Source organism: Eucalyptus grandis, chromosome 9 (assembly GCF_016545825.1).
Source record: "Eucalyptus grandis isolate ANBG69807.140 chromosome 9, ASM1654582v1, whole genome shotgun sequence".
NCBI lineage: Eukaryota > Viridiplantae > Streptophyta > Magnoliopsida > Myrtales > Myrtaceae > Eucalyptus > Eucalyptus grandis.
Window position 1 is genome coordinate 40,457,956 of NC_052620.1, and position 27,552 is coordinate 40,485,507.

The window sequence follows — 27,552 nt, forward strand, 5'->3', positions numbered from 1 at the left end:
TTTTCCATCATCCCAAGAGTGTCCACCTTGGCCCCCAAATGGTCCAACACACTTGATCGGGTATAGATGAGAGATTGGTTCCAAATATGCTCCTAGAGATTCAAGATGGGAACCAGAACTCCCATAGAATCCAATAATCTTTCCACCAGTTGCTGGAAATGAAAACTTCCTTCCGGTTTCAGTGCCGAATGGTCCATATGTCCTTTTATTGCTTTGGAATGTGAGTGAATGGATGACAGTAGAACCAAAATCATTCACAATATATCCCGAAACCGAAATAAGAACTTCAGTTAGCTAGTCTAGATTTATCTGTACCAAACACATAAACGGTAAAGAAATGTCAATGCAACAAGTTGAGAAGCAAAAGCACGGTAGATGACAACGACTAGTGTGTGATGCTCTTGATGATCGAGATGATAATTTATGATCCAGAAAATAGTAGATTATCTTGCCTACTTCAATATCATGTTAACTATAATAGATGTAATAAGGAAGACAACAACCAGGGTGCATTTATTTTGCTAAAGATTTGGAAAACACTTTCCTAGAATCGATTGGGTGTATCACTTACAAAAATGAATTAACAAACGAATTTTCATCATTAAGGAAAATGTTAGGAATAAATTCTTGTTGGTGATACATATTAATTAATGTTTTTATGTGATACAAACAATTATTTTCGGAAAAATATTTTCAATTCATTGATTTTCCATGAAACAAATGCACCATTATTGCAAATATTATCTCTTCAGTGCTCTTTGTCAGGAAAAAAAACTCATCTTTCGAACAACCATGCGTAGAGAGAATAACTAGATGTTATCCTACCAACCAAATATCTATATGCAGAAGGTCCATAGATATCCCTTATCGACTGTTTTAAAATACAAAAATTTTAAAAAATTGTTCAATTTTATGAAACAAATCTTTTTCCAATAGAAACTTGCTTCCTGTTGATGGTGTCATACCTAAGTTCCAAAGTTAACAGTCTATCACTTTCACCCAGACGCCATCTTCAGCAATGGCAAGATAAGAATCATTGAAAATAAGGGGTAATGTTTATCAAACATCGAGTTCATACTAGAGTAGTGTACCGTGTTTCTTTCGCCACCATGAGTTGTACCGTGTCTGAAAGGAGGACCCTCCTCATAGGTAAAACTAACAGATTCAATTGCAGAACCAGAGACTACAACAATTTGTCTGATATCTGCACGCTTGCCATCATCCCATCGGTTTTTCCCATTTCCAAATGGCCCTACAACTTCGAAGGGATATGGATAAAAGACAGGGCCAAAATGAGCTCCAATAGAATCTAGAAAAATGCCACACCTTCCATGAAAACCAATGATCTTTCCATTAACTTGTGGAAAACTGAAAAACTTCCCTTTCTCCTCGCCAATTGGCCCATGTGCCCTCTTATTGCTGTGGAAGGTAAGAGAGTTGATGACATGACAAGAATCTTCTCTAGTGTAGCCTGACACCAAAGTCAAGTATTCAGTTGGATAATCTAAATGTACCTGTAACAATTGCAGAAGAGCAAAGTGAGTATCGATCACCTTTGAAGGGGGAAAATTCTATGCTCTCCAGATGCATTATTTAGGTTAACTTTTCCCAAAACAAAAGATATCTAATTATTGGGACGACTGGATTTTTTCTCTTATTTTGTAGCACAGTTTGCCTTTTCACTAGTCTTGTGCCATAACGATTGAACTCCGTCTAGATTCTCAATGCTTTGCTCCATAATTAAATGGCATTCTTGATGCTCTATATTGACAATGACAAGCACTGGAGTAATCTCTGATTAACTGTAACATCAGAGTAGGTAGATGACGCTAGTGTAATTTTTTTCTTTTTGGCACCCTAAAAAATAATAATAATAATAATCTTAGCAAGGTACAACAAAAGCCATCAAACATATTGAGAGACGATCAAGCATCAAAGAAGTACCCAGTTGAAATTTATCAGGCAAGTCGGTCTTTTATGACTTTGTGACACCACTTTTTCTCAACCCCCATTCCACAAAGGAACGGTAACTGACAATTTCATAGAGAAAACATAATTAGACGTAAATATTGCAACTGTGAATACTCGTTAGCATCATTTTTCAAATGCCATCCTGACAAATTCCCAGCTTCTTTAAGCGAATCCCTCTACTTCTGCACCAACAAATCGTCCGTTTGGGTGTCCAAACGCTTTTTAAAACCATGCCCGAATTGCCCGCTCTGTTTCTGAACGTCGCATGGCTCAACATCGTAGAAAATGGGCATAACCACATGACCCTGATGATCTCTGAACCTCCTGTTGCGACTCCAGGATCTCCACCAGCTCGTTCAAGCACCACCGCGAGTCGGCGTAGTTGGCAGTGAACACAACGAGAGAAACCCTTGAATGGTGAATCGCATCGAGCAGCTTGCCCTCTGTTAAAATATGTCTCGAGTTTAAGCCCGAAGCGAACTGCTGAATTTTGAAAATAAATTAGTTAACTTGCGGATAAGGAAATATTCCTATCATTCAAGCGGAGATTGGCAAGCGGAGATGCACTCGTCAACTTCGTCAGCCAAGTAAGGAAATATAAACTTGATTAAAGGAAGTTGGACTTCCTAATTTAACTTGGCTTGGGATTTTCCTCTTTGATCGAGGCGGTGCACATACAAGCATATATATTCGTGGTTTGCTTACGTACAAGCATATATATTCGTGGTTTGCTTACGTACAAGCATATATATATTCGTGGTTTGCTTGCATGAATATTGGGGTCAGCATCGTTGTTGATACGAGCATTAAAGCGCCATTATTCTAGCGAGTGCTTGGCGAGTTTTCATTTGTGCAATTACATTCGTGAAGAATTAGTGTTTGTAGCCGATTTAAATCTTGTGGTAAGATTTACGTGTAATTCCTTCGTGAGATTGAGAGATTATTTTTGAGGAATTTCGGGGCTATACACTGGGTGCGTTATTGGGTGTAATTGGGGTTTGGGAAACACCGAAAGAGTGTTTGAGTGACTTGAGTGACTTGAGTGACTTGAGTGTGTAATCTCCTTGTATCGATTGATCTATAGTGAAATTCGCTGCTGCTCTCCCCGTGGACGTAGGTCTTTATGACTGAACCACGTAAATCTGGTGTCCGATTTTTTTTCTGTCTATATTTTGTTCGATCGCTCGCCTTAATCGCAACAAGTGGTATCAGAGCTAGGTTTGGATAAGTTGAAGCGAATCGATGGCGACAGAAGAAGTAAAAGTGAGAATCAACAGATTTGATGGGAAGGATTTTAGTTTTTGGAAGATGCAGATTGAAGATTATCTTTACCAGATGAATTTGCACTTGCCTTTATCTTGGGAGAAACCAGAGATGATGAAGCAAGCTGATTGGGATTTGCTGGATAGACGAGCTATGGGTGTTATTCGGCTGACGTTGGCTCGTAACGTCGCATTCAATATTCTGAAAGAGAAGACCACTGCTGATTTGATGCAAGCCCTGTCGGATATGTACGAGAAACCCTCTGCGATCAACAAGGTCTGTTTGATGCAACGTTTGTTTAACTTGAAGATGAAAGAAGGTGCGTCAGTTGCAGATCATATCAATGAATTCAATGTGATTGTTAGTCAAAAGGTGCATCAGTTGCAGATCATATCAATGAATTCAATGTGATTGTTAGTCAATTGAGTTCAATTGAGATTGACTTTGAAGATGAGGTACTTGCTTTGATTCTGTTATCCTCATTGCCTGATAGTTGGAATGCTACTGTTACTGCTGTTAGTAATTTCTCTAGGTCAACAATTTTGACGTTTGATGGGGTTCGAGATTTAATTTTGAGCGAGGATATTCGTAGAAGAGAATCTGGCGAATCTATATCTACTGCTCTAGTAGGTGAAAATATAGGAAGATCTGTAACACGTATGGGTAATGGTAGTACTAATATGAACAGACGTAGTCAATCTAGGACTGCTAATGTTGTCTGTTGGAACCGTGGCAAGAGGGGGCATCTTAGAAGAGATTGCCTTAAGTTGAAGAATGATAAGGGTAAGGGAATTATGGTTGATTCTGCAAATAATGTTGCAGCTGTAGCAGATAATGTTGATTATGTCTTGTCTATCACTGATTATTCATCGTTTGATGGATGGATTATGGATTCTGGTTGTTCTTTTCATGTCACACCAAATAGAAACTGGTTTATCACTTATCAGTGCACAGGTAGTGGTAAAGTCCAGTTAGGGAACAACGTTGAGTGCGATGTTGTGGGTGTTGGTGATGTTAAAATCGGAATGCATGATGGTATCGTGAGGACATTGACTGGAGTGAGGCATGTTCAGGTGAAAAAGAACTTAATTTCCTTGGGTGCCCTAGATTCAGCTGGTTGCAGGTATTCTTCAAAAGGTGGAGTTCTGAAGGTTGTACGAGGTACCCTAGTGATAATGAAAGGAATCAAGCATCATGGCACGTATAAACTTCAAGGTGAGACAGTGATAAATTCCGCTACGGAGAGGTCGGATGCATCTGTTTGAGAGTCTTTTGACTGCTCGAGGAACACCTGGGTGTTTGTGCCAAGGCACAAGTTTGATACTGGTGTTAGGATCTCGCAGTCAAGAGCTTTGATCGGGACGGAGACTGGTAAGTCGATCAAGCATGTGCAAACTGACAATAGCATGGAGTTTTACTCAAAGCTGGCAAATAAATTCTGCATGAAAAAGGGCATAGTGAAACACCGTACTAATGCCAATAAATCACAACAATTTGCAAAATTGATGAGCAGAACATTACTAGAGATGGCCCGAAAAATTATCTCTAGTGCTGGTATGGCTAGGAGATTCCTGGTTGATGTGCTAAATACGGTAAGCTACCTGGTGAATAGATACCCATCGACTGCTATTGAATGGCAGACTCCTGAAAAAGTGTTGTCAGGTAATGTTGCTGATTATTCTATTCTTAGAATGTTTGGTTGCCCGTGTTATTTTCGAGTGAGTGATGGTAAGCTCGATGGGAGGGTAAGGTGCATATTCCATGGCTATGCACAAGGTGAGTGGGGCGATCAGTTGTGGTGCTCGGATATAAATTCACCTGTTGACAGCAGAGAAGTTACCCTTGATAAGTCTTCAGTATTTCTAGCTATGAGTGTTTGTGGCGGTGTTAATATGGATCCGGACGGTGTTCAGCTTGAGGTGGAGTTGCAACCAGAAACTCCCGAGGTAGCGAGTATAGGTACTAGCAAAGTAATCGACACAGATAGTGTTTGTAGCGAGGTGGAGCTTATAGAGCCAACGGTTGTTGTAAGCGCTGAAATTAACAAAGTAAGTGTTCGATCTCCTAATAGATATGGATACAACATTGGTTTTGTTTTATCTGCGGTTAAGGAGGTTGTGTCGAGAAAATCCTTGCGGAGCAGTTAAAAGTGCATGTGGAGTTGGTATTCGATGAGGTCCTCGGTTATGGCGAAGTTCAGCGAAGCTTGGACTTGAATAATATACGTGGCGGTTGAGCTCATCGGGGGCTATGGGAAAGTGGCAACAGAGTTTGAATTTTTGCGAAGCGGTGTGACTTAGCTCAAACATCGAGCCAAGGTGGGGAATTGTTAAAATATGTCTCGAGTTTAAGCCCGGCGAATTGCTGAATTTTGAAAATAAATTAGTTAACTTGCGGATAAGGAAATATTCCTATCATTCAAGCGGAGATTGGCAAGAGGAGATGCACTCGTCAACTTCGTCAGCCAAGAAAGGAAATATAAACTTGATTAAAGGAAGTTGGACTTCCTAATTTAACTTGGCTTGGGATTTTCCTCTTTGATCGGCGGTGCACGTACAAGCATATATATTCGTGGTTTGCTTGCATGAATATTGGGGTCAGCATCGTTGTTGATATGAGCATTGAAGCGCCGTTATTCTAGCGGGTTTTCGTTTGTGCAATTACATTCGTGAAGAATTAGTGTTTGTAGCCGATTTAAATCTTGTCGTAAGATTTGCGTGTAATTCCTTCATGAGATTGAGAGATTATTTTTGAGGAATTTCGGGCTAAACATTGGGTGCGTTATTGGGTGTAATTGGGGTTTGGGAAACACCGAAAGAAGTGTTTGAGTGACTTGAGTGTGTAATCTCCTCAGACGCTTGATTTATAGTGAAATTATTCGCTTCGCCGCTTCCCCGTGGACGTAGGTCTTTACGATTAAATCATGTAAATCTGGTGTCCGATTTATTTTTCTTTTTCTGTCTATATTTTGTTCGATCGCTCGCCTTAATCGCAACACCCTCAATGAGAATCCCTGTCTCCTCTTTTTCATTGTCCGCGAAGTAGTAGATCCCCGCCTGCTTCAGCTCGTGGAAGAGGTGGGCCGCGAAATTCTTCCTTATGTCCCCGCCCCTGAAGCTCACGAACACGTCGTACTTCCACCTATGAACCGAAGTGGAAGAAGATGGAACGAGTTCCCCGATTTCTTCGATTTCCATGAGGACAATCCGGGATTGAGCGAGAGACCGCGAAAAAGCTCGAAACTTTTCCCCGCAGGCGAAGGCGTACGAATGAGAGAGAGAGAGAGTGAGAAGGCGCAAGTGGCGAATGAGAAGAAGGGACCAAAGTTCAACGCTTCGCTGCCGGTACGCGCTCTGCTTCTTTAATGGAGCGTCGAGACCAGCTGGTGAGGGAGACGACTTATGGGTTCAAAGAACCGAAGAGGGCTTGAATCGTCAAAACCAAAGCATGGACCGATGGCTACGTGACAGGGACATGTCTGAAATACGTCTAACGTTGGCAAATAAGAAAGCGCTCGGAGCGCGACACGTGTCCTCGTGGGACCCACATTGAGTGGCATCACGCCTTCATAAATAAAATTCCATGATCTTTGGCAGAAAATGGTTCCATAAAAATTGAAAATGACCACTACAGCCAGTGGCATCACACCTTCCTATTCATCAGCACAGCAGAAAAAGTTACCCATGAAAAAGCTCAAAATCCTTTCTTAACTCAAGACGAAACCTAATAATTATCAAATTCGTTCTTTACCCTCATGCCAACGCTATAATTCCTCTAACAACGGAAAGTAAATAAAATAAGAATAACAATTATCTTAAAAGAAAGATGTGGAGAATCAACAAGTACCCGATACCCATTTATATCAGCTGCCTCTACCCAAGCTCCATTTTGCAAAAGCACATCCGCAACCGCAACGGATCCCCGAACGGCAGCCCAATGCAGTGCAGTCTGCTTCAAGTTGTCCGTCGCATTCACATTACCCCCATTCTTCAATCAATTCATCACCCAACACCGACATTCATGAAGAACAACAATAATTAGTACGTTCAGACAGAAGCAAGCAGGAAGCAAATGCTTCAAGCAGCAACTTTACACGCCCCAAATTCAAGACCGCGTCGCGAGGAACGCGCGACTGGGCGCGCAAAATCATTCACGGCGGGCGGAAGGAAGAAGAAGCGAGCGACGGAAAGGCGCAATACCTCGATGATGTACTGGACGACGTCGGCGAAGTTGTTGAGGGCGGCCCACTGGAGAGCGTAGTACCCGTTAGCATCGGGGGTCGAGAGGGAGGTGCCTCCTTGCTCCACGAACCTCCTCAGTTGCTCCAAATCGCCGTACGCGGAGGCGGAGAACACGTCGACGACGGCCGCCGCCGCTTCGCCGGGAGGGTCTTGGGCGGTCGCCGCTCCGGGGACTCGGTGACTTCGATCTCCAACGAAACCATTACGAGCGTCGCCGCATGCGATCACTGCCTGAAAGATTGAATTGGGGGAATTGGAGGAATCGTTGGATTAGTTTGGGTGGGGGTTTATACCCGCCTTGCTCACTGGGAGCTTCGATTTCTGCGTCGGACCCGAATCTATTCTTCATCTTTTTCTCTCTTCCTTTTAAACCCCCATTTTTTATTGAGAAAATGACAGAATTAATCCATAAATTTTGACTTAATATATAATATTATCCTTAAATAATTAATTAGTTTGATATAATTAATCTGTTCGATATAATTTCTAGATTTTTACTCAATGTGCATAGTTTATTCAATGTAGCTCTCTGATTTTTTTGGTATATATTCAATTTAATCCTTAAATTATATAAAAATGATTAATGTTGTCCCTGAATTTGAATTAATGAAGGATAGCATGGAACATATTCATGTACTTCGGCAATTGTATAAAAATCAGAGATTACATTGAATAAATTAAAATTTTGATAATCATATTTTATATTGAGTTAAAATTTAGAGATCGCATTAAATAAATGAAAAGTTCAAGAATCACTTACACATTAAATTAAAGTTCATGAATTATTTACATTATTATCCCTTCAAGGAGATTTTAGGAAAAAAAAAGGAAAAAGAAGAGCATATTAATTTACATGGGCTTGGGATTCCGAATTCATTTTGTAAAGGTACCAAAAGAAAGTTACGTATTTGATTCAAATTTGATCGAGGCATTCCTTTGCATGACCATAGAAATCAAAACCTTTTAGCTTGCGAAAATGAATAAGATAGGAATAGAAAACTTATTTCATGAGAATATAATAGAGCATAAATAGGAATTAGATATCTGCCTAACGTGGTTTACAAAATCTTTATCTTCGTGAATATATAATAAATACGTCTTTTCTAGGAGTTACTATGAAGATTAACATGCAAAAGTGTGATTTATAAGAGATTGATTATTGTTCTTACAAGGGGTGCTTTTCTTACATTTCGCACTCCTTTTACTTCAGTTTAGAACATGTGCTTTTCGATTCCTTGAGTTTTGTTAAAGACCAAATAGATTTAATGACTTCAATGTTGCAAATTAGTTATTATTAGAAATTTCAACATTTTCTGTACCTTTTCTTTCTAAGTATTTCCTTCGAAGTTTTGTACTATTTTCCTCAATAGAACAGTAATGCGGTTAATTACATGAAAGATTTCCCTAAACTAACACATGTCAAATCTTTGACAGATTCCTTTTTCTACTCTTTGATTTTTTTTTTTTTTCAGTATATATAGACGCCCTATGTTTCATAGTTGGATCTTTCCACTCTTTTCGCATTTGATCTGGATTTCAAATGTTCTGAAAATTAGGCAAACCCTAGATTTTGATAGATTATTCTGTAGGAACTAATCTTATAAACACATACATTCATGAGCTATAGACAATTAAGCATATTAGATACTTAGTTCGTTGCATTTTTTTCTCTCTTTTAGCTATAGACAATTAAGCATGTTAGTACACCATTGCATTATAATTATTTGTATTAATAATAACTAAATTACCGGGTAAAATTATATTTTGTGAGCCAATAAACTGAAAGAAATAAATTTCATAAATTTTATGAGTTCCTTAAGATAACTATTATTATCATTCATATAATCTAATTATTGCATGTTATTTTTAAACTTATTAGTTGATAATAAATAATAACCTAGGTTTTTTTTTTCTCAATGGATATTCAATGATAGCAATAATGATGTAATAACAACTTAGATAATCATAATTTAGTTATAGATTCGCATTTATTAATTTTTTTTTTTGCTTCAAGCCCACAATCTATAAATTAGACTTATAGCTGCGAATAAAAAGATTACATATTTAATATTTGATGAGAAGCTGCTAAAAGGATAATATTTACTAAATTTGTCTGCAATTTTTTTCATCTTACAAATTAATTTATAGATTATAATTGGATTGGTTATATATTTAATATAATAGACAGAAATCTTTATTCGATTGTAGTACAGGAATCGAGGAGCTCCCATCTTACATGATGTCCTAGGCCAGTCCATCTTCTTCTGCTCGTCACTCTTAATTTAACCAATTGGCAAAATTAAATGTCGAGGGGACTTATTGTTGGACAATGGGTTCTTATTAGTTTGGAAAAAATTAATGAACTATATCCAAATGAATTATAAGGGACGTGAATTGTGTATATATATTTAAAATTAATCCTTTTAACAATTTAGCCAACATGAAGAGGGAGTGCCGGTCTAACCCTTGGATCTATCCAAAATAAAATAAAATAAAATGAAATCCAAGGGTCATGTTGTGATTGAGAACTTCTATTCACATATTCAAATGCATCTCCGTCTCTAATTTCAAAATAATTTTTAGATAACTATTTTTGGGATTATTTTCACCATTTTTCTTTTTTTGATGACTAGTTTTCCCATCCAAAATATTACTTGGCTGTCCTTGGAGCATCTTCACAGTTAATCATTCGATTACGCGAAACTTGCCATGGCCAATGCATATTAAATGAAACAAGAAATAGATAAGAATATTCACACAATCATAAGCCAGGGGAAAGAAGAAAATGAAAAGCTTGGGGGAGGGAGGGGGTTTAATCTAATATGGTGCCAAACGCACTCCAATAGAATTAAAACGTAATTCTGCCCTTCCGAAAAAAAATGATCGTGCCATCACCTTCGCCGGCGAGATACCAAATTTCGTGGACCATCCGGTTCCGGCCCCAGGCGACAAGCGGAGCGTTGGTGGCAAAAGCGGAGCGTCCCCTTGGTAGCTATAGTCGGGTCCTGGAAGACAGTGTCAGGAGCGTCATTATTTCCTTTCATCCAACCCCAAATCCCATCCAGACGCTCCCTGGGATAATCTTGAGGGATCTGAAGAATAGCAGAGCAAAACATGTTCTTACTTGGAAAACACGTGAAGGTTCGAGATATAGGATGCCAAAAGAAACGCCTCAGTCTTTAATGAAAATATCTACTGTGCTACATGAAGCCGAGAACACTGAACAGCAAAATGTAAACCTGAACGACTTCCAGACAGGCAAAAGAATCTAAAGACAAAAGAGAGACACGGAAAGATTGAGATACAGACCAACCCGAAAGGCTGGTGAGGCTTCTCCGCCGTGTTGAGAGCCTAACACGAAGGAACCATTGTTATCATACTCAATCGCGATGCCGCAAAATACTTCGGCTACAGAATGGAGACGAATCCCCCTCACATCGGTATGCACTCCGTCGTCCCACGGAATACCACCAGAGCCTCCAAAGGTTCCAATGATTTTGAAAGGATATACTCGCGGCATGGGCTCTGCATACACTCCTATGGACTTAAGAGTATCCCCGCATGTCCCATAAAAGTCGATGATTTTGCTTCCTGTCGATGGACAACAAAAGTACTTCCCCGCCATCAAGCCAAAGGGTCCGCGTCTTGTTTTACTACTACGAAATGTGAGCGACTGAACAGGAACACTCTTGATGTCGTTGTGACCATCCTCTCACTTATATTCAAAGATTGATGTCAAGTACTCCCGTGGATAACCCAATCTATTCTATACAATCTCAAAAGTACCTCTTAAAATTAGATGAGTGGAGGAAACAAGACCTATTTGTTAAGTCTAAATTCACTAAATCACGTGAACAAACACTATAAAAATCGTCTCAGTTGATCAAATATGAGTAAGTAAACAGCGACCAATCAAAGAGGGAAAAAAAAGACTAACCCTGGTGATGTCGCTCTTGTCTTCTCCAGTGTAGCTACCGTGCCTAACTGAGCAAACTTGTTCACCACTCTTGTTGTACACAAACATAACGTAGTAGATAATTTTTTCATGCATTATCTCAATCTCCCTCACACTGCTAAATATACCGTCGTTCCAAGCACATCCACCTAGGCCTCTAGATGGGCCGATGGATTTAACTGGGTAGAGATGCGAGATCGGTTCAAAATAAGCTCCAATTGCTTCAAGACATTGACCACTCCTCCCATAAAATCCAACAATTATGCTACCCATTGCAGGAGATGAGAAGAGCGTTGCCCCGTTTTCATCACCAATAGGTCCGACTATTTTTTTGTTAGTTCGAAACGTTAGAGACTTAATGCCTTCATTAAAAAAATACCTGGATAATGAAGTCAAATACTCATTTGCATCATGCATTTTGATCTGAAATAATAGGCATAACCATCATGCTCATCATGTAAGTCTCGCAAGAGTCTCCAGCTAACGTAGGCTATGCACGTTTTGTAAGGATTTTACAAAGGATATGTATTTATGGGGACATACTGTATGGTTCTCAACCTTCTATACTCTATGGAATTTTTTTCCATCAATGCTGCCATGTGTCTTTGGTTGTCACAATTCTTTACTCTCCTCTTCAAACACATGATCGATCGGATGCGTTGCCCTTTACTTGGTTCAAATTCAACAACGATTTTTCTTACATTGGCATGTTTTATTGCCATCGTCCCAACATGATGAATTCAAACTTCCAAATAACCCCCCACACACTTAAAAGGGGGAAAAGTGCTTATAAAGTCCTAAACCTTTTTTGGTGACAATTTAATCCTAAACCTTTTTATTTAGTGCCGATTCAGTCCTTTCCGATCAATTTTGACCGGATTTTGCTGACTGGACATCGGTTTCTTGACGTGGTTTGATCGATGCGACGTTGACAAATTTTAATAATATTTTTGAATTTTTGAATTTTTGAATTTTTTATATTTTTCTTTCTTTTTCTTTTTTCCCTCCCCTCCCTAGAGGCGACAGCCCAGCCGAGGTTGACCTCGTCGGACCTCGCCGGCCACCTCGCCCTTGCCGCCCCGACCACGCGGTGGCTGCGAGGGTGACCTAGCGCCCGGGGGTGGCGAGGTCGAGCCTCGCTAGCCATGGGCGAGGCTCGCCCTCATCGAATCGCGGCCTGGGTGGCGTCGGCAAGGGCGAGTTGGGCGAGGCTCGACCTCGCCGAGATCCAGCAAGGGCAAGCCTAGCTAGCGTCGCCGAGGCTACGAGGGCGACCTAGCATCGGGCTGGTGAGGTTGAGCCTCACCAAATCGCAACTTGGGTGGCGCCGGTGAGGGCGAGCTAGGTGAGGCTCGACCCTCGCCGAGATTTGGCGAGGTGAGGTGGCGGCGAGGTCCGGCAAGGTCGACCTCGTCGACCGTCACCTTGGCCGATCGCCGAGATCCGGCGACCGGCTGGAGGAGGAGGGAAAAATAAAAAGAAAAAGAAAAGAAAAAGAAAAAGTATTAAAATATTATTAAAATTTATCCACATTAGCACCGAGGCCCGGGCCACATCGACGGCCAAGGCGTCCGGTTAGCAAAATCCGGCTAAAATTGGCCGGAAATGACTAAATTGGCACCAAAAAAAGATTTATGACTAAATTGGCACACATAGAAAATGTTTAGGACTTTTTAAGCACTTTTTCCTTCAAGGGTGGAGCTTGTTAGCGTATAGCTCAACTTGTGCTCCAGTAAATTCAAGAAAATCATCACTTGTCCTAAAAAAGCTGATGAGTTTCCCAGCTTTCGATGGGAAGGAAAATATGCCCCTTCCTCTCTACCAATGGGTCCCCATATTCTTCTGTTGGTTCAAAATGTGAGCAAGTTGATTAGAGCGCCACTATCATTTGCATTTTTGAGATATCCAGCAAAAGAAGTTATGTGTTCTCTATTTCTCATTTTAACCTGCAAACAAGCCACCAAAAAGCCATATTCGATGTGAGTGAATATATGTTGCATCAGTCGATGAGCAAAATAAATTAATAGATTCTTTTGAAATACAATTCGAATCTATGAAATAATTTATATATGCTAATACTCATGTAAATCACATTTCTAATAAATTGGCAGTACATTTCATTTTGTAAATCAAAAGTTAATTTACTTTATGTTTATGGCTAGGTTGGTCTTTGCCTAATTTTAATAAAGTGAAGTCATTAATTTTTCCATTTGGTCTCTAACAGTCATGCCGATCCTCAGGTATATCTGGTATTAACTTTTCATGTGCATTTGCGAAGCATTGTGAAGAATCTCAAGGTTCATAATGCCATAATCAGACTAACGTTATGATAAGCTAGGTGAATAAACTTATAGCATTCAAGTAGAAACGGAATAAAGAGAAAAGGAAAGAGTCTTTTGATACAACCTTGAAAGTACTCTCCGCCATATGCGGTTCAGAGCTGGTGGCTTCGTCGTCTTCAAAAGTGATGGACTCGGTGTAGTCTGCGTGGTGAACATCAATCCCTTTTATACCAGCAAAATCCCAGGATCTCTCGCCTTCGCCTCCAGAAGGCCTACATACCTTAACATGATGTGGAAGAGGAATTGCGTTTTCCACAGAGTCGAGAGGCCGAACCTCCTTGACAATGCGGTCGACTATTAGATCAATGAGCGCCGCTTCATTGCTGATGTTAAGTGTTAGTACAAAAATTTATGAGCAAAATGTATGACAAAATGAACATAAACATGAACCCCAAGAGACAACATACGACCAACATGTAGACAAATTTCTTCGTGGGTATATGAAATATGAATAGAAAAGATCCAGCTTGACTAAATTACCGGAGGCATTGGCACGTGTAACAAAAAAAATGATGATTACCTACGCTCTACTTTCAAAGGTAAACTCATCCTGTGGCAGAGGGGGGTGCGTCGTACCATGCATACAAAGGAACAACACATTTCTCACTGAGGCCGTAAAAACAGTAAATATTAAAAAGATTGGTTCGTTGATACTTTTCCCAATTTCATACTATGTTATCATGTATTTAAGTATGACACTCCAAAATTTGGACCATAGAAGGTATGAAAGCTCAAAAGAGCTCTAGCGGAAGAAAAATAGTTTACGCTATTATACACTTTTTGGATTGAAATAATTCAAACCCTAGTATCTATCTTGTTTGCATTTCTCTCACTTTTTAGTTTTCATTTTTGTTCCCCAAGTTTTAACGACGCACGCCACAAACCTGGGGAATATTTACTACGTCCTTTTGAATTTGAGGCTTCTGTTGGGAACTGCAAATTGTTTAAGGTTGGATGAGTTTGAGGGTACATTAGTCTTTTTGAGTTTGAGGTTTCCGTTGGGAAGTGCAAATTGATATTGAAATGAAAAGTGGAATTAATTTTTGAAATTATTCCTATTTTATATCTAAAATTTTGAAATTAACAAGGAAAATCACATCAATTTTCCATAATTTTTCAAAAAATGGCAAGAAGAATGTTCAGGAAAGTCGAAACAGACTTCCACTTGTTCCATTCCCTCAGGAAAACCAATTTTGTCGATTATAAACAAATTCCATCAGCGAAGCAGCCAAACCAAGGAAACGACATCGAAGAAAGGAAAATCACAGATCGCAATACTAAGCTTCGACACGAAGTAAGATACTAAGAATCACTGTTACTTACCCATGGGCGTCATTCTCCAATTCGAAACCATGAATTTCCGTAGCCTCTGCTATGGCGGCCTTCCAGTCTCTCTGCTTATTATCTCTCTCTTTCCCATCGAATTTCTCGAGGGCTTGCTCGAATTTGCTTTCCCTCAACGTCTTAACCTCAGCCAAGCGAATGTAAAAGATGGGAATAAATACGGGGTGGCGGCGGTCCCTTCTGCAGTTGAGGATCTCGACCAGCTCGTTCATGCACCACTTGGAGTGGGCAAAGTTTGCGGAGAACACAGTGATGGCGATCCTTGCATGGTGGATTGCTCCGAAGATCTTGTCCTCAATATTCATCCCAGCGTATCTTCGGTCCTTGTCGTAGAAGTAAAGAATCTTCTTCCGTTTCAGCCGTTCGAAGAGGTGCGATATGAAGGTATTCCTCCCGTCGGAGCCACTGAAACTCACGAATACGGCGTGTTCCCATTGATAAGAAGTAGAAGACATGGTTCCTGTCCAATTCCATGAAGATGTTTATCACTCCCCGCCGTAAAATCCGACAAATTTGCCACCCGTTGCAGGAGATGAAAAGTGCCATTCATTCTCATCACCAATAGGTTCGGCATTCTTTTTTTAGTTTGAAAAGTGAGAGATGTAATACCTCTAATCGTTTCTCTGTCTGGTTGACACGTACACCCGGATATTGAAGTCGAATGCCCATCTGGTTCACGTATTTCGATCTGCAATAATAGACATAAACATGAAACTCATGATTTAAGTCCGAAAGAGTCTCCCACCAACATAGGCAATGCAAGTTTGGCTAGGATTTTAAAAAGCATTTACATATGTATGGGGACATACCGTTTGGGTGGTCTTCTTCCTTAACTTGAAGTTCTTTTTGGCAATACTGCCATCATATGTCTCTGAATGCAACAATTTGTTATTCTCATCTTCGTATTGAATCTTGATTGATTGGACGGATCGCTTTCTCTTTGACTTATGTTCCACAGTGATTTTCCTTACATTGGTGTGCGTACACTGATCATCCCACTTTGACACACTTTCCGACCTAAGTAGCCCCACACGCTTGAGGGGATAGCATGGCTTGATTTGTGCTCCGATAGATTCGAGATAATCACCACTTCTCCCGAAAATCCTGATTACTTTCCCAGCTTCTTTTGATGGTAAGGAGAAGTACAGCCCTTCCTCTCTGCCAATGGGTCCCAATAATCTTTCGTTGGTTTGAAATGTGAGCGAGCTGATTAGAGTGCCACTATCATTTGCAGTTTTGAGGTATCCAGCAAAAGAAGTTATATACTCTTCATCTCTTAGTTTAACGTGCAAACAGGCCACCAGAAAGCCATATATGATGTGAGTGATTATATGTTGCATCATTCGATGAGCAAAATAAAAAAGTAGATTCTTTTGAAGTACGATTTGAATCTATAAACTAAGTTAATTCGAGTAAAATTACATTTCTAATAAATTTGGGAGTACATTTGATTTTGTAAATCAAAAGTAAATTTGCTTTATGTTGATGGCTAGGTTTGTCGTTGCCTAATTTTAATAAAGTGAAGTCATTAATTTTTTCCATTTGGATTTCTAACAATCATGCTGATCCTCATGTATCTCTGGTATGAACTTTTAATCATGTGCATTGGGAAGCAACTATTAAGAATCTCAAGGTTCATAATGCCACCATCTGACTTATGTTATGATAAGCTAGAAAAATTAACTTAGGACATTCAAGTAAACGGAAAAAGAGAAAAGGAAAGAGTCTTTTGATACAACCTTGAAAGTATTTTCCCTGCCATTTCCACCGCAATTAGTTTCCGGTTCGGTGCTGGTGGCTTCATCGACTTCAAAAGTGATGGACTCGATGAAGTCTGCGTAGTGAACATTAATCCCCTTTAAATCAACAAAATCCCGGGATTTTTCGCCTTCGCCTCAAAAGGCCCGTAAACCTTAACAGGATATGTATGAGCAATCGGCTCATAAAAGCTCCAATAGACTCCAGATGAGGGCCATTGCAACTCCCATGAAACCCGACAATTTTGCCGCCGGTGTATGGAAATGAAAAATGCCTCCCATTATTATCTATTCCGATCGGTCCATGATCCCTTCTACTAGTATGGATTGTTAATGATTGAAGAATGGTGCGTCCAAAATCTTTGTTGGTGTAGCCCGAGATGGATTTCAAGTACTCACTTGGATCGAGCTTAATCTGAAAAAGAAAAAGGATAAAAACTTTTAAGAATTCAAGAACAACTATCTAATTTAACAATGAAGAAATAAACTTTACCAAAAAAAAAGCATCAAGGACGTCAACAAATAACATTGCATCCTGAATTGAAGATATTGTTTGTATCATAGCTCACCCTATATTTTTTGCCTCCTCCACTTGTGCCATGTGTAAACGGACCAACTGGATGTCCGTGTTCATCATATAAGATGGAGATGGACTTAACTACCGAATCAAAGCCTATAGTGATTTCCCTCACATCCGTGTGTTTTCCGTCATCCCAAATGTTCATACCACTATCACCACCAAATGGTCCTACGACATCAAATGGGTACTCGTGAGAAATTGGCCCGAAATGGGCTCCAATTGAGTTGAGATGGCTGCTACATGTCCCATGAAACCCGATAATCCGTCCACCAATACTTGAGATATCAAAAGGCCGTCCTCTTTCAGAACCATATGGTCCGTACGTCTTCTTGTTGCTGTGGATCTTGAGAGACCGAACAACCTCACGACCTTCAAAATCATCAATATGACCTGATATAGATATTAGGTATTCGATTGGATGACCCAATCTCACCAGCTGCAATAAGTGCAAAAGTTTAAGAGTTACCATCATCACATACCTCTAACATCCAATATTTATTGCTTTTGTGTTATTTTGGATCAATATAATTTCCTTACTGTGAAAGATAAATTACTTGATCGAATTCCTTTTAGTACTTATCCCTAATTGAAAAAGGAACGAAGGAAAGTTTTTTATTTTAGTGTTTTTGGCTATGAGTAAGTCCTTGAGCAAAGCTGCCGCATGCCGATTTGGCTGCAAACGAAAGGCAAGATACTAAAGTCTCATAAACAAATTAAAAGGAGACGAAGTAAATATATAGAAGAAAAGACGAAAAAGGAATGATAGAATTTATACCTTCATACTTGGCCAAGATACGTGAGATAGTAACACACCAACACTTCCGTAGATGTTTACACGTTGACCATCATCTTTTGACTACATTACATTCTTCTATCTAATAACTTCTGCACTAGATTCTACTATCGACGCACAATGATGATGTGAAACTTATAGTTGATTCTGTTTACCTTATAAGCAATGAATGGTAAAGTATATAATCATTCTATTAGAGTGGCAGAAAACGGACCCTTTCAATGCCATGGACATGTCTACCGTGCTGATGTGATCTCACCAAAGACCCGTTCTGGTCATAATCGATGGTCATGGACTCAATAATTGACTGTCCATAGAGCCTAATTTGCCTCACACCAGTGTGTGCCCCATCATCAAATGCATCATCGCCTTGACCTCCATATGGCCCTACCGACCAGAAGGAACGAAAGAGCGAATCGAGATAAGGGCATTTGACCAACTTCTCTAATGTCTGATGCCATTGATGTTCCGACTTGCCGTGTAGGTATGAGCCCAACCTTTTAAGAGACGATGGATTACCTCCTGCATAATGAGCTAGACTTCGAGATAACTCCTCATAGCCTACTTGAGGTTCTTCTCTCTTCAAGGCATGGCGACAAAAGAGCTGGAGCGCTTCATTCTGGTCCAATCCTTTGACGATATACTTGTCATCAACATCAAGATCTTTTGGTAAGTTTTGGCTTCTGGTTGTGATCAAAATTCTGCTCCCGCAACACAGCAGATCTCGCTTTCCTGCCCCGAAGTAGTCAATCTGTTCTTTACTGGTAACATTATCAAGAACAAGAAATATCCTTTTACGGCACATGTTACTGTTTATCTTGTTGATGTTGGTCTGAATGTCGTCGTTACTGTTTATACTGTTTATCTTGTTGATGTCGGTCTGAATGTCGTCGTTCATCTCCCATCCTTCTACCTGTATGAGATTACTGAGCAGCTCCTTTTGGAGGCCTAATATACTTACTTGATCTGCTTCTCCAATTTCATTTAGAAAGACAACGCACTCGAAATCGCGGCGAATGCGCTCAAAGATGACTGTGGCCGCCGCCGTCTTACCTATTCCTTCTACTCCACATAAACATATGACGCGCACATCCTCCTCTTGGCCCGTTCTAATTGAAGAAATCACCTCGCCTACTAACAATTCCACTCCAATTTCAGAGCAGAGTTGCCGTGGATTGTTGATTTTCACGGCAGGGTACTTTATTATGTCCACTTGTCTCGCTTCCTCCCTGATGTTAAGTGTAGTTAAGAATATAAGAGCATTAAATGTAGAAATATGCACCAAGAGACGTAAAATGTTCAGATTTTACTCATTCATATGATTGGGAAATCGTCCAACTTGGCTAGATCAGTGCTTCTTATTAAGTTTTTCTGCTGAAGTAGCATAAGCTTATCGCCAATTATTTCACATTGGGGGTCCTCTGCCGCAGATGTTCAATGGTGCCTACTCATGCTTTCTTTCTTTCTTTTTTCTTTTTTTGTGCATTGTTTCAGAGGTCTGTTCTTTTTCTTTTTCTTTTTTAATGAGAAAAATATGAAATATCTAAGATACTCTTGATTTTTTATAACTTAGGGACATGATTGCAATTGCCTAATTATCTTGAGGAAACTTAGCAGAGCACCCTACAACAATGGCCCCACTTAAATCTAAATTGTCAAGGCAAAAATCGAACCTACAACAATTGGATTCCAAATTGAATGCGTGAGAGGGTAAAATATCAATTAATTGTAATATAACGTAAATACATTTTGGTAATTGATTGTCAAATGATTGTAACTTGATCAAAGTTCAGTATTATGATAAATGAGGTTCATATAGATGACGAATTGAACATATATTTTACTAAAATTGCAGAAAACAAAGAAGAAAAGGCAATATGTAGAGGCAATGAGGACAGCTGGTGACGTCCCAAAACCATTTTAGCACCACCCCTACTTGCACAAGAGTTTTGCGGCCACTAGCCTTGTGCGGCCACTAGCTTTGGGGATGGTGGCCGATGTAAGGATAAGCACAACAGCCGTCGACAGTACAATAATGCCAAGCATAGAGATGACGGCCGGCCACAATCAGCCGTCTTCTTTAAGGCCTTTAAAAATTAGAAGTCTCGGCCCCAATGAAGTAGCATTGCTCTACGATTAAAACTAAAAAGAAATTGATATCACAAAATAATCTAACTTGATACGTATATATGTAACGATATATCCCAAATTAATTTTGTTAACACAAAAAATTTCCTTTAATAAATTTATTCTCCGTTAGTTTCTTTTAAATTTTATTGTAAAATTGCCGAATTGAATGACACGAATGACGATGGTTGATCGAATGAATTTTATTATCTATTTGTCACAGATATAGTGAATTGTGATTTTTCATGGTATTATTTCAATTTAATAGAAACTAAATTAAGGTAAATTTTTCACAAATTTATCATATTGGAGTTTTTTATGGTAAAAAATTAATTTAGGATAGATCTATCAAAAGTATACAGATTGAGATTTTTCATGATATTAACTCAAATTAAAATGATTAAAACCTCAACAATTTTTTTATAAATAAAAAAATTTGGCCAATCTCTCGTGAAAAAATTACTAAACATATAATTTAAAAAAATTGTTTGATGCTAATGAAGGGGATAAATTCAACTTAGCAAAGTAATCCCGTGGTTTACACAACCTTATGAGCAAAGGTCAATTGATTAGGATAAAGAAGAAACTTAGGGCTCTTTGTTTGCAGAAACTTAAGGAAATTAATCAATGTAAAAGTGGATCATCATGGACCAAAAAAATGGCGAAACTTAGGAAAAGTTTGAATTTCACATTCAACACCAAACCCATATGACTAAATCAAGATGATCAAGTCCCAAAATGATAATGCAATGAACATGAAGAAGAGATACATACTCTCCGGCATTGTCCCTCAAGTCGAACCTTGACAAATGCTTATTCTTTCTTCGGGCATTTCTCCGTCTCTATATGACCGTCATCTCTCTAGTTTCCACACAATCTCCCAAAACCTCGAGCGAATTCGCTTCCGCTCGTCAACTTCGAAATGTCTCCGGCTTTTACCTCACGGAAGATGGGAATAACTAGGTGACCGTGGTCTCCGAACCTCTTTCCTGCACTCGAGAATTTCGACCAGTTCGTCCATGCATCACTTCAAGTTGGCGTAGTTCCTGGGGAACACGACGAGGGCAATCCTCGCATGCCAAATCGCTTTGAAAAGCTTAGATTTGATTTCTTCGCCAATTTCTTCATTCGCGTTGTCTCTGAAGCATTGAGAAAATATTCAGTGATTTGTTCTCATCACGTATCAACTGACAGGGTGAGCAATTTTCTGCTTATTCGGTTACAGCTCCACACTTATATGTTGACGGAGAAAATGTTGGGTGGTCCGAGAACGCCACGTCAGTGTGGTCCCGGACCACTCATGCAGCATCACGTGTAAGGGGAGGGAACCAAAGGACCTGCCCTTGTCCCATCTCTCTTACGCTCTCTCTCCTCTTTCTCTTATTTGTCTCCCTCCCTCACACGTGGCGCCACGTGAGTGGTTTGGGACCATACTGACGTGGCGGTCCTGGACCACCCAATATTTTCTCGACGTTGACGTGGAATTAAATAAAAATAATTAAATGTAAAATTAAAAACTTATTTCTCTCTCTTCCTCCACAGCCACATCACACCGCTCAAGCCGCAACCTCCTTCCTCGAGCCCGCCGCGTCGTACAGAGGAAAGCAAAGCCGAAGACGAAGCGACCAGATCTGGCCGGTGGCCGAAGACGGATGGACTCGCCGTCAAGGTTCATGGCCATGGACAAGCTCTAAATCTGGAGGTTTGCAGTGTTCGTGCTCGTCTCCGGCAAGAGTCTTCGACAGATCTGGAAGTTCTCCGTCGTCCTCGCTCGTCCATGGCCGATGCCTCCAGATCTGGACTCGGCCATGCCTCCAGTACTGTCGCGGCCGAGGCTCTGGATCTGGACGCGACCATGGCTCCGGACCTAGTTCAAAGGAAGACGAAGACGATGGAGTGGCTCGGTTTGTACGCCCAACAGTGTTGGCCTGGACACGGCGCCGGCAACGGCGGGGGAGCCATGGAGGTCAAGCTCAGAGGTGGTGGGGACGGAGGGGAAGAGAGAAACTAGGTGGTCTGAATAGATTTCACCTGAAGCATTGGATCGAGGCCTGCCTGAAAGCGGAGAAGACGTGCAACGTGAAGTTTCTTCTCAGATCCTTGCCTCGAAAACTCACGAACACATCGTATTCCCACTGAGGAGGACGGCGAGGAGAAGGTGGAGGAGAAGGCTAGAGTAAGTAAAATAATTTTCTTCCTAAACAATCCTCGATCTCTCTCCAACCTTGGGGACTTTCAATCTTCCCAAGGCTGGTTTTTGCTGAACGGGGTTGCTAGAGATCGTTTGTACAGACAGACTTTTGGGGTGCTAAGATCCAAAGTCGAGAGGGAAACAAATGAAATGTGAACTGCATTTGACAATCTCTAGGAGAGAAGAGGGAGAGTGATTCAATACCAAGACGCTAACTGTCACTATCTCGGCACACGTCGATCCTTATGTCCACAGCGAGCAAGAGGCATCATAAAATAAGGATATGCAGACAAAGCACCCACGATATTCATATAAAGCATCCTCGACCACATACGGACCATCTGAGAAAGAAAGGCAGAGCGGGCTTCTACTTGCTCTGCTTGGATTGGCATGGCTGTCCCCCTTTGCTGGTCAAAGCTAGCTAAGGGAATAGCACCATCTTCTCTCGTGAGACGCTGACTGAATTCAATCGTAAAGTAGGCATTTTGCTTTGCCTTAGAGATTCTATTGGAACAAAGCAAAGAAGGAGGCGGAATGGAGAAAGGAAAGGGACACGGACAAAAAGTCAGGGAAAACCTCTGAAATGACCTTGGACATATAATAGCTCCGAATCGAATCTCTTTAGAAACTTTTGGCAATAAAGGTTAGTGATCGCGCTCTTGTTGCCTTAAAAGGACATTAGGCGAAGGGGGCTCCTAGGCCGGGACATCAGGCAAAATGCTTGGCCTCCTGCCGTTCTGTCGCTACTAATGGTCATGGACGAGACCAAGGTTTGGTTTTCAATCCAAGGAAGTTAACTTATGCCTTCTATGGAAAACAACATACATAGTGGAAAACTTCCCAAACAAAAGTCTTTTTCAAATGCAGCCATATGCAGATTCTAGCTATGCTGTTAATTTACAAAATCTGGTTCCTTGATCATTTAATTATCCCAATTTTTTAATCACCAGCAATAGCATTGTCTTTGAATTATTTTTTCCCATTTGGGTATCGAACTTAATTACCAGACTTACTTGTAATAACATAAATTTTTTTCACAAAATGATTAGGTGTGAGTAGGGTGGATCAAACCTAAGCTCACGCAAGTTGTGTATGAGCTTAGATTAACACGTGGGCTGTGAAATCGATGATCGAGTTTAGTGCCAACAGTTTATTGGAGGGAAAGGGGACCATTGATTAACGTGATGTGAAAAGATAAGTTAAGGACTAAATATTTATTTGATATTAAGAAAAACGATTTGGACCATCTTTTCCTCTAGCGATGTTCGCCTAACCATATACGGGTCATGTATGACTAGCAAGGTAGAGGGGGGTGATGCATTTCCTTGACCCAAAAAGTCATCTAACTTGGACCCATTCATTTGGGGAAAAATGTTGCGCTTCTAGAAAACCATTTTTAAGAAAATATAATTATTTTATGGTGTTCGGATAAAATCTGAAAATGAAGTGAAAAATATATTTTTGCTACCTGGTAAGGAAAATCTTTTCTCCATGCACTATTTTTCTTTTAATTATTTTTATTTTTTTTTATTTTCTTTGTTTTCCTCCTCTATTTCTTTCTCAGCTAGTCGCTGGCCACATGTGAGCCTTGAGCTCGCCCATATTTGGTAAGCTCAAGATCGACCTCAAAACCGGCACCAAATTTTCAATTTTGAAGGAACAAAAAGGGAGGATTGCAGATAGAAACTCACCATCTCCAGTTGCTTCTTGAGATTGCCTTCCCCATCGGAAAAACCTGATTCGAACGCTTGAGGATTATCGCATGAATTGGTAGTGATCGCTATATCAAGGCTCACCAGCCTTGGGCCTCACCAAATTAGCGAGCTCTAAGCTTGCTGGCCTCAAGCCTTGAGCTCGAAGGATTGCGCTTGCCGATCTAGCAAGCAGCAAGCTTGAGCAAGCTCGAGGCTTGCTTATGGCCATTGACCGATTGAAAAGAAGAAGAAGGGGAAAATAAAGAAAAGAAAAGAAAAGTAACAAAAAAAAAAAAAAAATGGAATTTTTTTAAAAAAAAAAAGTTGGGGCTTATAAAGGTGTGATATAAGAAAGAGTCCTCTATTTTAGAAGGCTTTTTCTCCTTCGTGGAAAAAGTTTTCCCTGAGCAATTCATTTTCCATTAAATAAACGCTGAAAAATCCAAAAAATATATTTTAAAAAATTATTTTTCGTGAAATGAAGAGACTCGAGGTTCATAATTGGTTTAAAGGAGACCTGAAGTCTGCAACTTGGATTTATGTGCCAAATTTGATCGGTTCCCACTGACTTTTGGGAAAGAAAATATGGGCCGAATGGCTTGAGCCAAATCTCTCTATATTTCAGAAGATTGTCCTTTCAACTTCGTAAAATGCAGAATCAAATGTAAAATATTTGAACGAACATCGACAGCACCGAAACTATAGCTGTAAAATGATGTTCAAAGGACATCTGCGTTCGGGACGCATTTGGAGGCCTTTTAATAGTTCATCGGCTGCTGTAAATTCTTTTCTTCCTCAGAGTTATGTCCAAAGTCACAAAAGGCGATATAATTAATCGGCCAGCAAACACATTTAAACACATTTGATAAATGTAAATTAACAATAGTCTTCCTTAACACTTATGTCTCTCCATTTCATATTCCTAGACATATCTCATAAAGCCATATGTATTCATGATTGCTGGTAACAGTAGCAACATTGATATGTTACTTTGAGAAATTACCTCAAGGACTCACACGATGAGTAAATAGAAATAATTTCACTCACCTCTTTTATCGGTCAAATAAAATACATGTTATAGTAGATATCTCTTTCTATAAGAAAATATGTCATTTATTATACATATCCACTATATGAATTTTAATCTAAACATGGTCACGTGATCTTCAAATACATATGTTTAGCTCGAATATTATGTTAGCTCGCTTTTTAAATTGGTACTAGCATTCGGCTTTCACTGGGTATACATGATTGTGGGACTATCATGGGTCTTATTACATACACATTGCAAACCTCATCTTGAATCTAATCAAGGTGACTTTAAATTATATTATGAACTAAAGTTTCTCTTCCAGTGTCTATAGTATATATCGTCTCATCTCAATGTAGCACTTAAGAAGATTGCTTGTGTAAGTGAGCCAATCATTACCAAGTGACATCTTTCAACAATATATGTGTGTTTTAGTCTCTTAACATATTGTATCAGTTGGTGAAACATCAATTCATTAAAAAAGAAACAACTATAATACATATGTTTACATATACATAATCCAATGATTCTCGACAAAATTACATGTCATATTCTACATAATCCTAGAAACATCTCGCGATTGAATAAAATGCGAAACCTAATGCAGCACGCCAAAATCACATCTTCTAAGAGGTTATCCAATAGAAGTGCTCATGAGTTTTATACATGGATTTGAGCAACTGATAAACCATCTCATCATGGGGACCAATAAAACAAAAGTAAGATAGCAACTAAGAAATCTAAAAAAGGTCATGTACATTGCATGCAACCATAAACTGGAAAAGAAAACCAAAGAAACATCTATTGCCCCACCCCACAATTTGTAAAGACCAGCTGTTAAACAAGGTCAAGTTGGTCCACATAGTCACATTTTGTGAAGACCAGCAGCTAAACCTTTATTGAATTCCTCCAAGATGCTGCACCTCAGCCTATTGTTTTGCCTTGACCATTCACAATGGAGAGAAACTTATCTATCCAATTAGTAGTATGCATGTGGACTCCCAAAGTTTGTGCTAATATATTTTCATCTAATTATTATTAATAAATAACTCAATTAGCCTAAGATACCATTGCCTAGGCAATTCATCATGCATCACAAGCCATCTACCACAACTACCGACAGTATGGTCTGTTCAGGCTCATCTGCAAACTTCATGTTTCTAACCAGATGCATCAAGAGAAAAGACAATCCCAAATGCAGAATTTTCTGAACCAGATGCTGCTAGAACAACTAAAAGTCCCCAGAAGAAACCATTTCTAAGAGTAAATAGGTAACATATAGATGTTCTCCCGACATCTGGAAGTGATTGCCATGCGTGTACTCACTACACCTTCATCTTGTCTCCCTGGGATGCATCTCTAAAAGAAGTAACCTGATTGTGTCAGCATATCCTTTATATGCAGCCCTGATCAAAGCAAGAGAACAAGCATCGTTGACAATTCATAAAGTACAATGTGGGACAAAAAGAAGGATGAATATGCTGTTATCATTAAAAAAAAAAAAGTTTCTAGTTAACTTCAAGATGATGATAATGATGATGACGGCGGCGGCGGCAGCGGCAGCAATAATGATGATGATGATGTTGTTTTGTTGTCATCGCAAGAAAATTTCCAGTCGATTACAGGATAGTTAAATCAGAAGATGTTGAATTCCCAAATTCAATCTCGAACGGAGATATAACAAAACATGGAGCAGGGCATAAAAATTCCTATCAGAAAGAGCTGCAGGCCAAAGTAATATGAAATGAAATGGGAATTGTCTTTCTCAACATTTTAAATTAAATCCTTCCCAATCATCCCTCATTACAACAAGGAACTTGAACTTGAACCATCTATAGCCATCATAGATCACTCATTCAGACAAGCAAGCAGTACCGTTTGTTCAGCAATAGTTCAGCTTGTGACCTCTGTAAACAAGGTTCAGTTGAAAAACTAATGATGAGTTATTCACACTTCCTCCAGATTTGCATCAATGTCTTATCAAACATGTTTTGACTTTGAATTCAATGCAGAGACTTCAAAATCATGCGAATGTCTTCTCTGCTAAAGCAACTTGCAATTAAATTAGGCCAGGCACCAAAGCATCTAATCAAACTATTCATTCTTTTCATTTATACAAGAGCATCTTATCAAACTATGCCCACCTCATACAGCTTTCTCAATCTTCTGCCATGATTTCTACAACATAAGGATGTTAATCATATAAGAAAGAAAAAAGAAAAACGATCAAGATGAATTCCAGAGACAAATTACTATTGACAGAG

At 39.7% G+C, this 27,552-nt stretch overlaps 3 protein-coding genes across 3 annotated transcripts; all 3 read right to left on the reverse strand.

Annotated features, from left to right (window-relative positions):
• Positions 1 to 143: 143 nt before the first annotated feature.
• LOC120288550 (jacalin-related lectin 3-like) lies at positions 144 to 6,431 on the reverse strand. Its single transcript, XM_039302610.1, has 4 exons — positions 6,219 to 6,431; positions 2,293 to 2,454; positions 1,092 to 1,553; positions 144 to 309 (listed from the first exon to the last, which is right to left on the reverse strand). The coding sequence occupies exons 1-4, from the start codon at positions 6,429 to 6,431 to the stop codon at positions 295 to 297; spliced, it is 852 nt and encodes a 283-aa protein (XP_039158544.1). The 3' UTR covers positions 144 to 294.
• A 7,301-nt stretch (positions 6,432 to 13,732) lies between these two features.
• Positions 13,733 to 16,943, reverse strand: LOC104420812 (TMV resistance protein N). The gene is made up of 5 exons (XM_039301614.1): positions 16,856 to 16,943; positions 15,926 to 16,402; positions 15,726 to 15,804; positions 15,096 to 15,576; positions 13,733 to 14,095 (listed from the first exon to the last, which is right to left on the reverse strand). The coding sequence occupies exons 4-5, from the start codon at positions 15,569 to 15,571 to the stop codon at positions 13,765 to 13,767; spliced, it is 807 nt and encodes a 268-aa protein (XP_039157548.1). The 5' UTR covers positions 15,572 to 15,576; positions 15,726 to 15,804; positions 15,926 to 16,402; positions 16,856 to 16,943; the 3' UTR covers positions 13,733 to 13,764.
• Positions 16,943 to 22,945, reverse strand: LOC104419821 (agglutinin). Its single transcript, XM_039301613.1, has 5 exons — positions 22,405 to 22,945; positions 21,148 to 21,512; positions 18,461 to 19,475; positions 17,443 to 17,889; positions 16,943 to 17,288 (listed from the first exon to the last, which is right to left on the reverse strand). The coding sequence occupies exons 3-5, from the start codon at positions 19,142 to 19,144 to the stop codon at positions 16,980 to 16,982; spliced, it is 1,440 nt and encodes a 479-aa protein (XP_039157547.1). The 5' UTR covers positions 19,145 to 19,475; positions 21,148 to 21,512; positions 22,405 to 22,945; the 3' UTR covers positions 16,943 to 16,979.
• Positions 22,946 to 27,552: the final 4,607 nt, after the last annotated feature.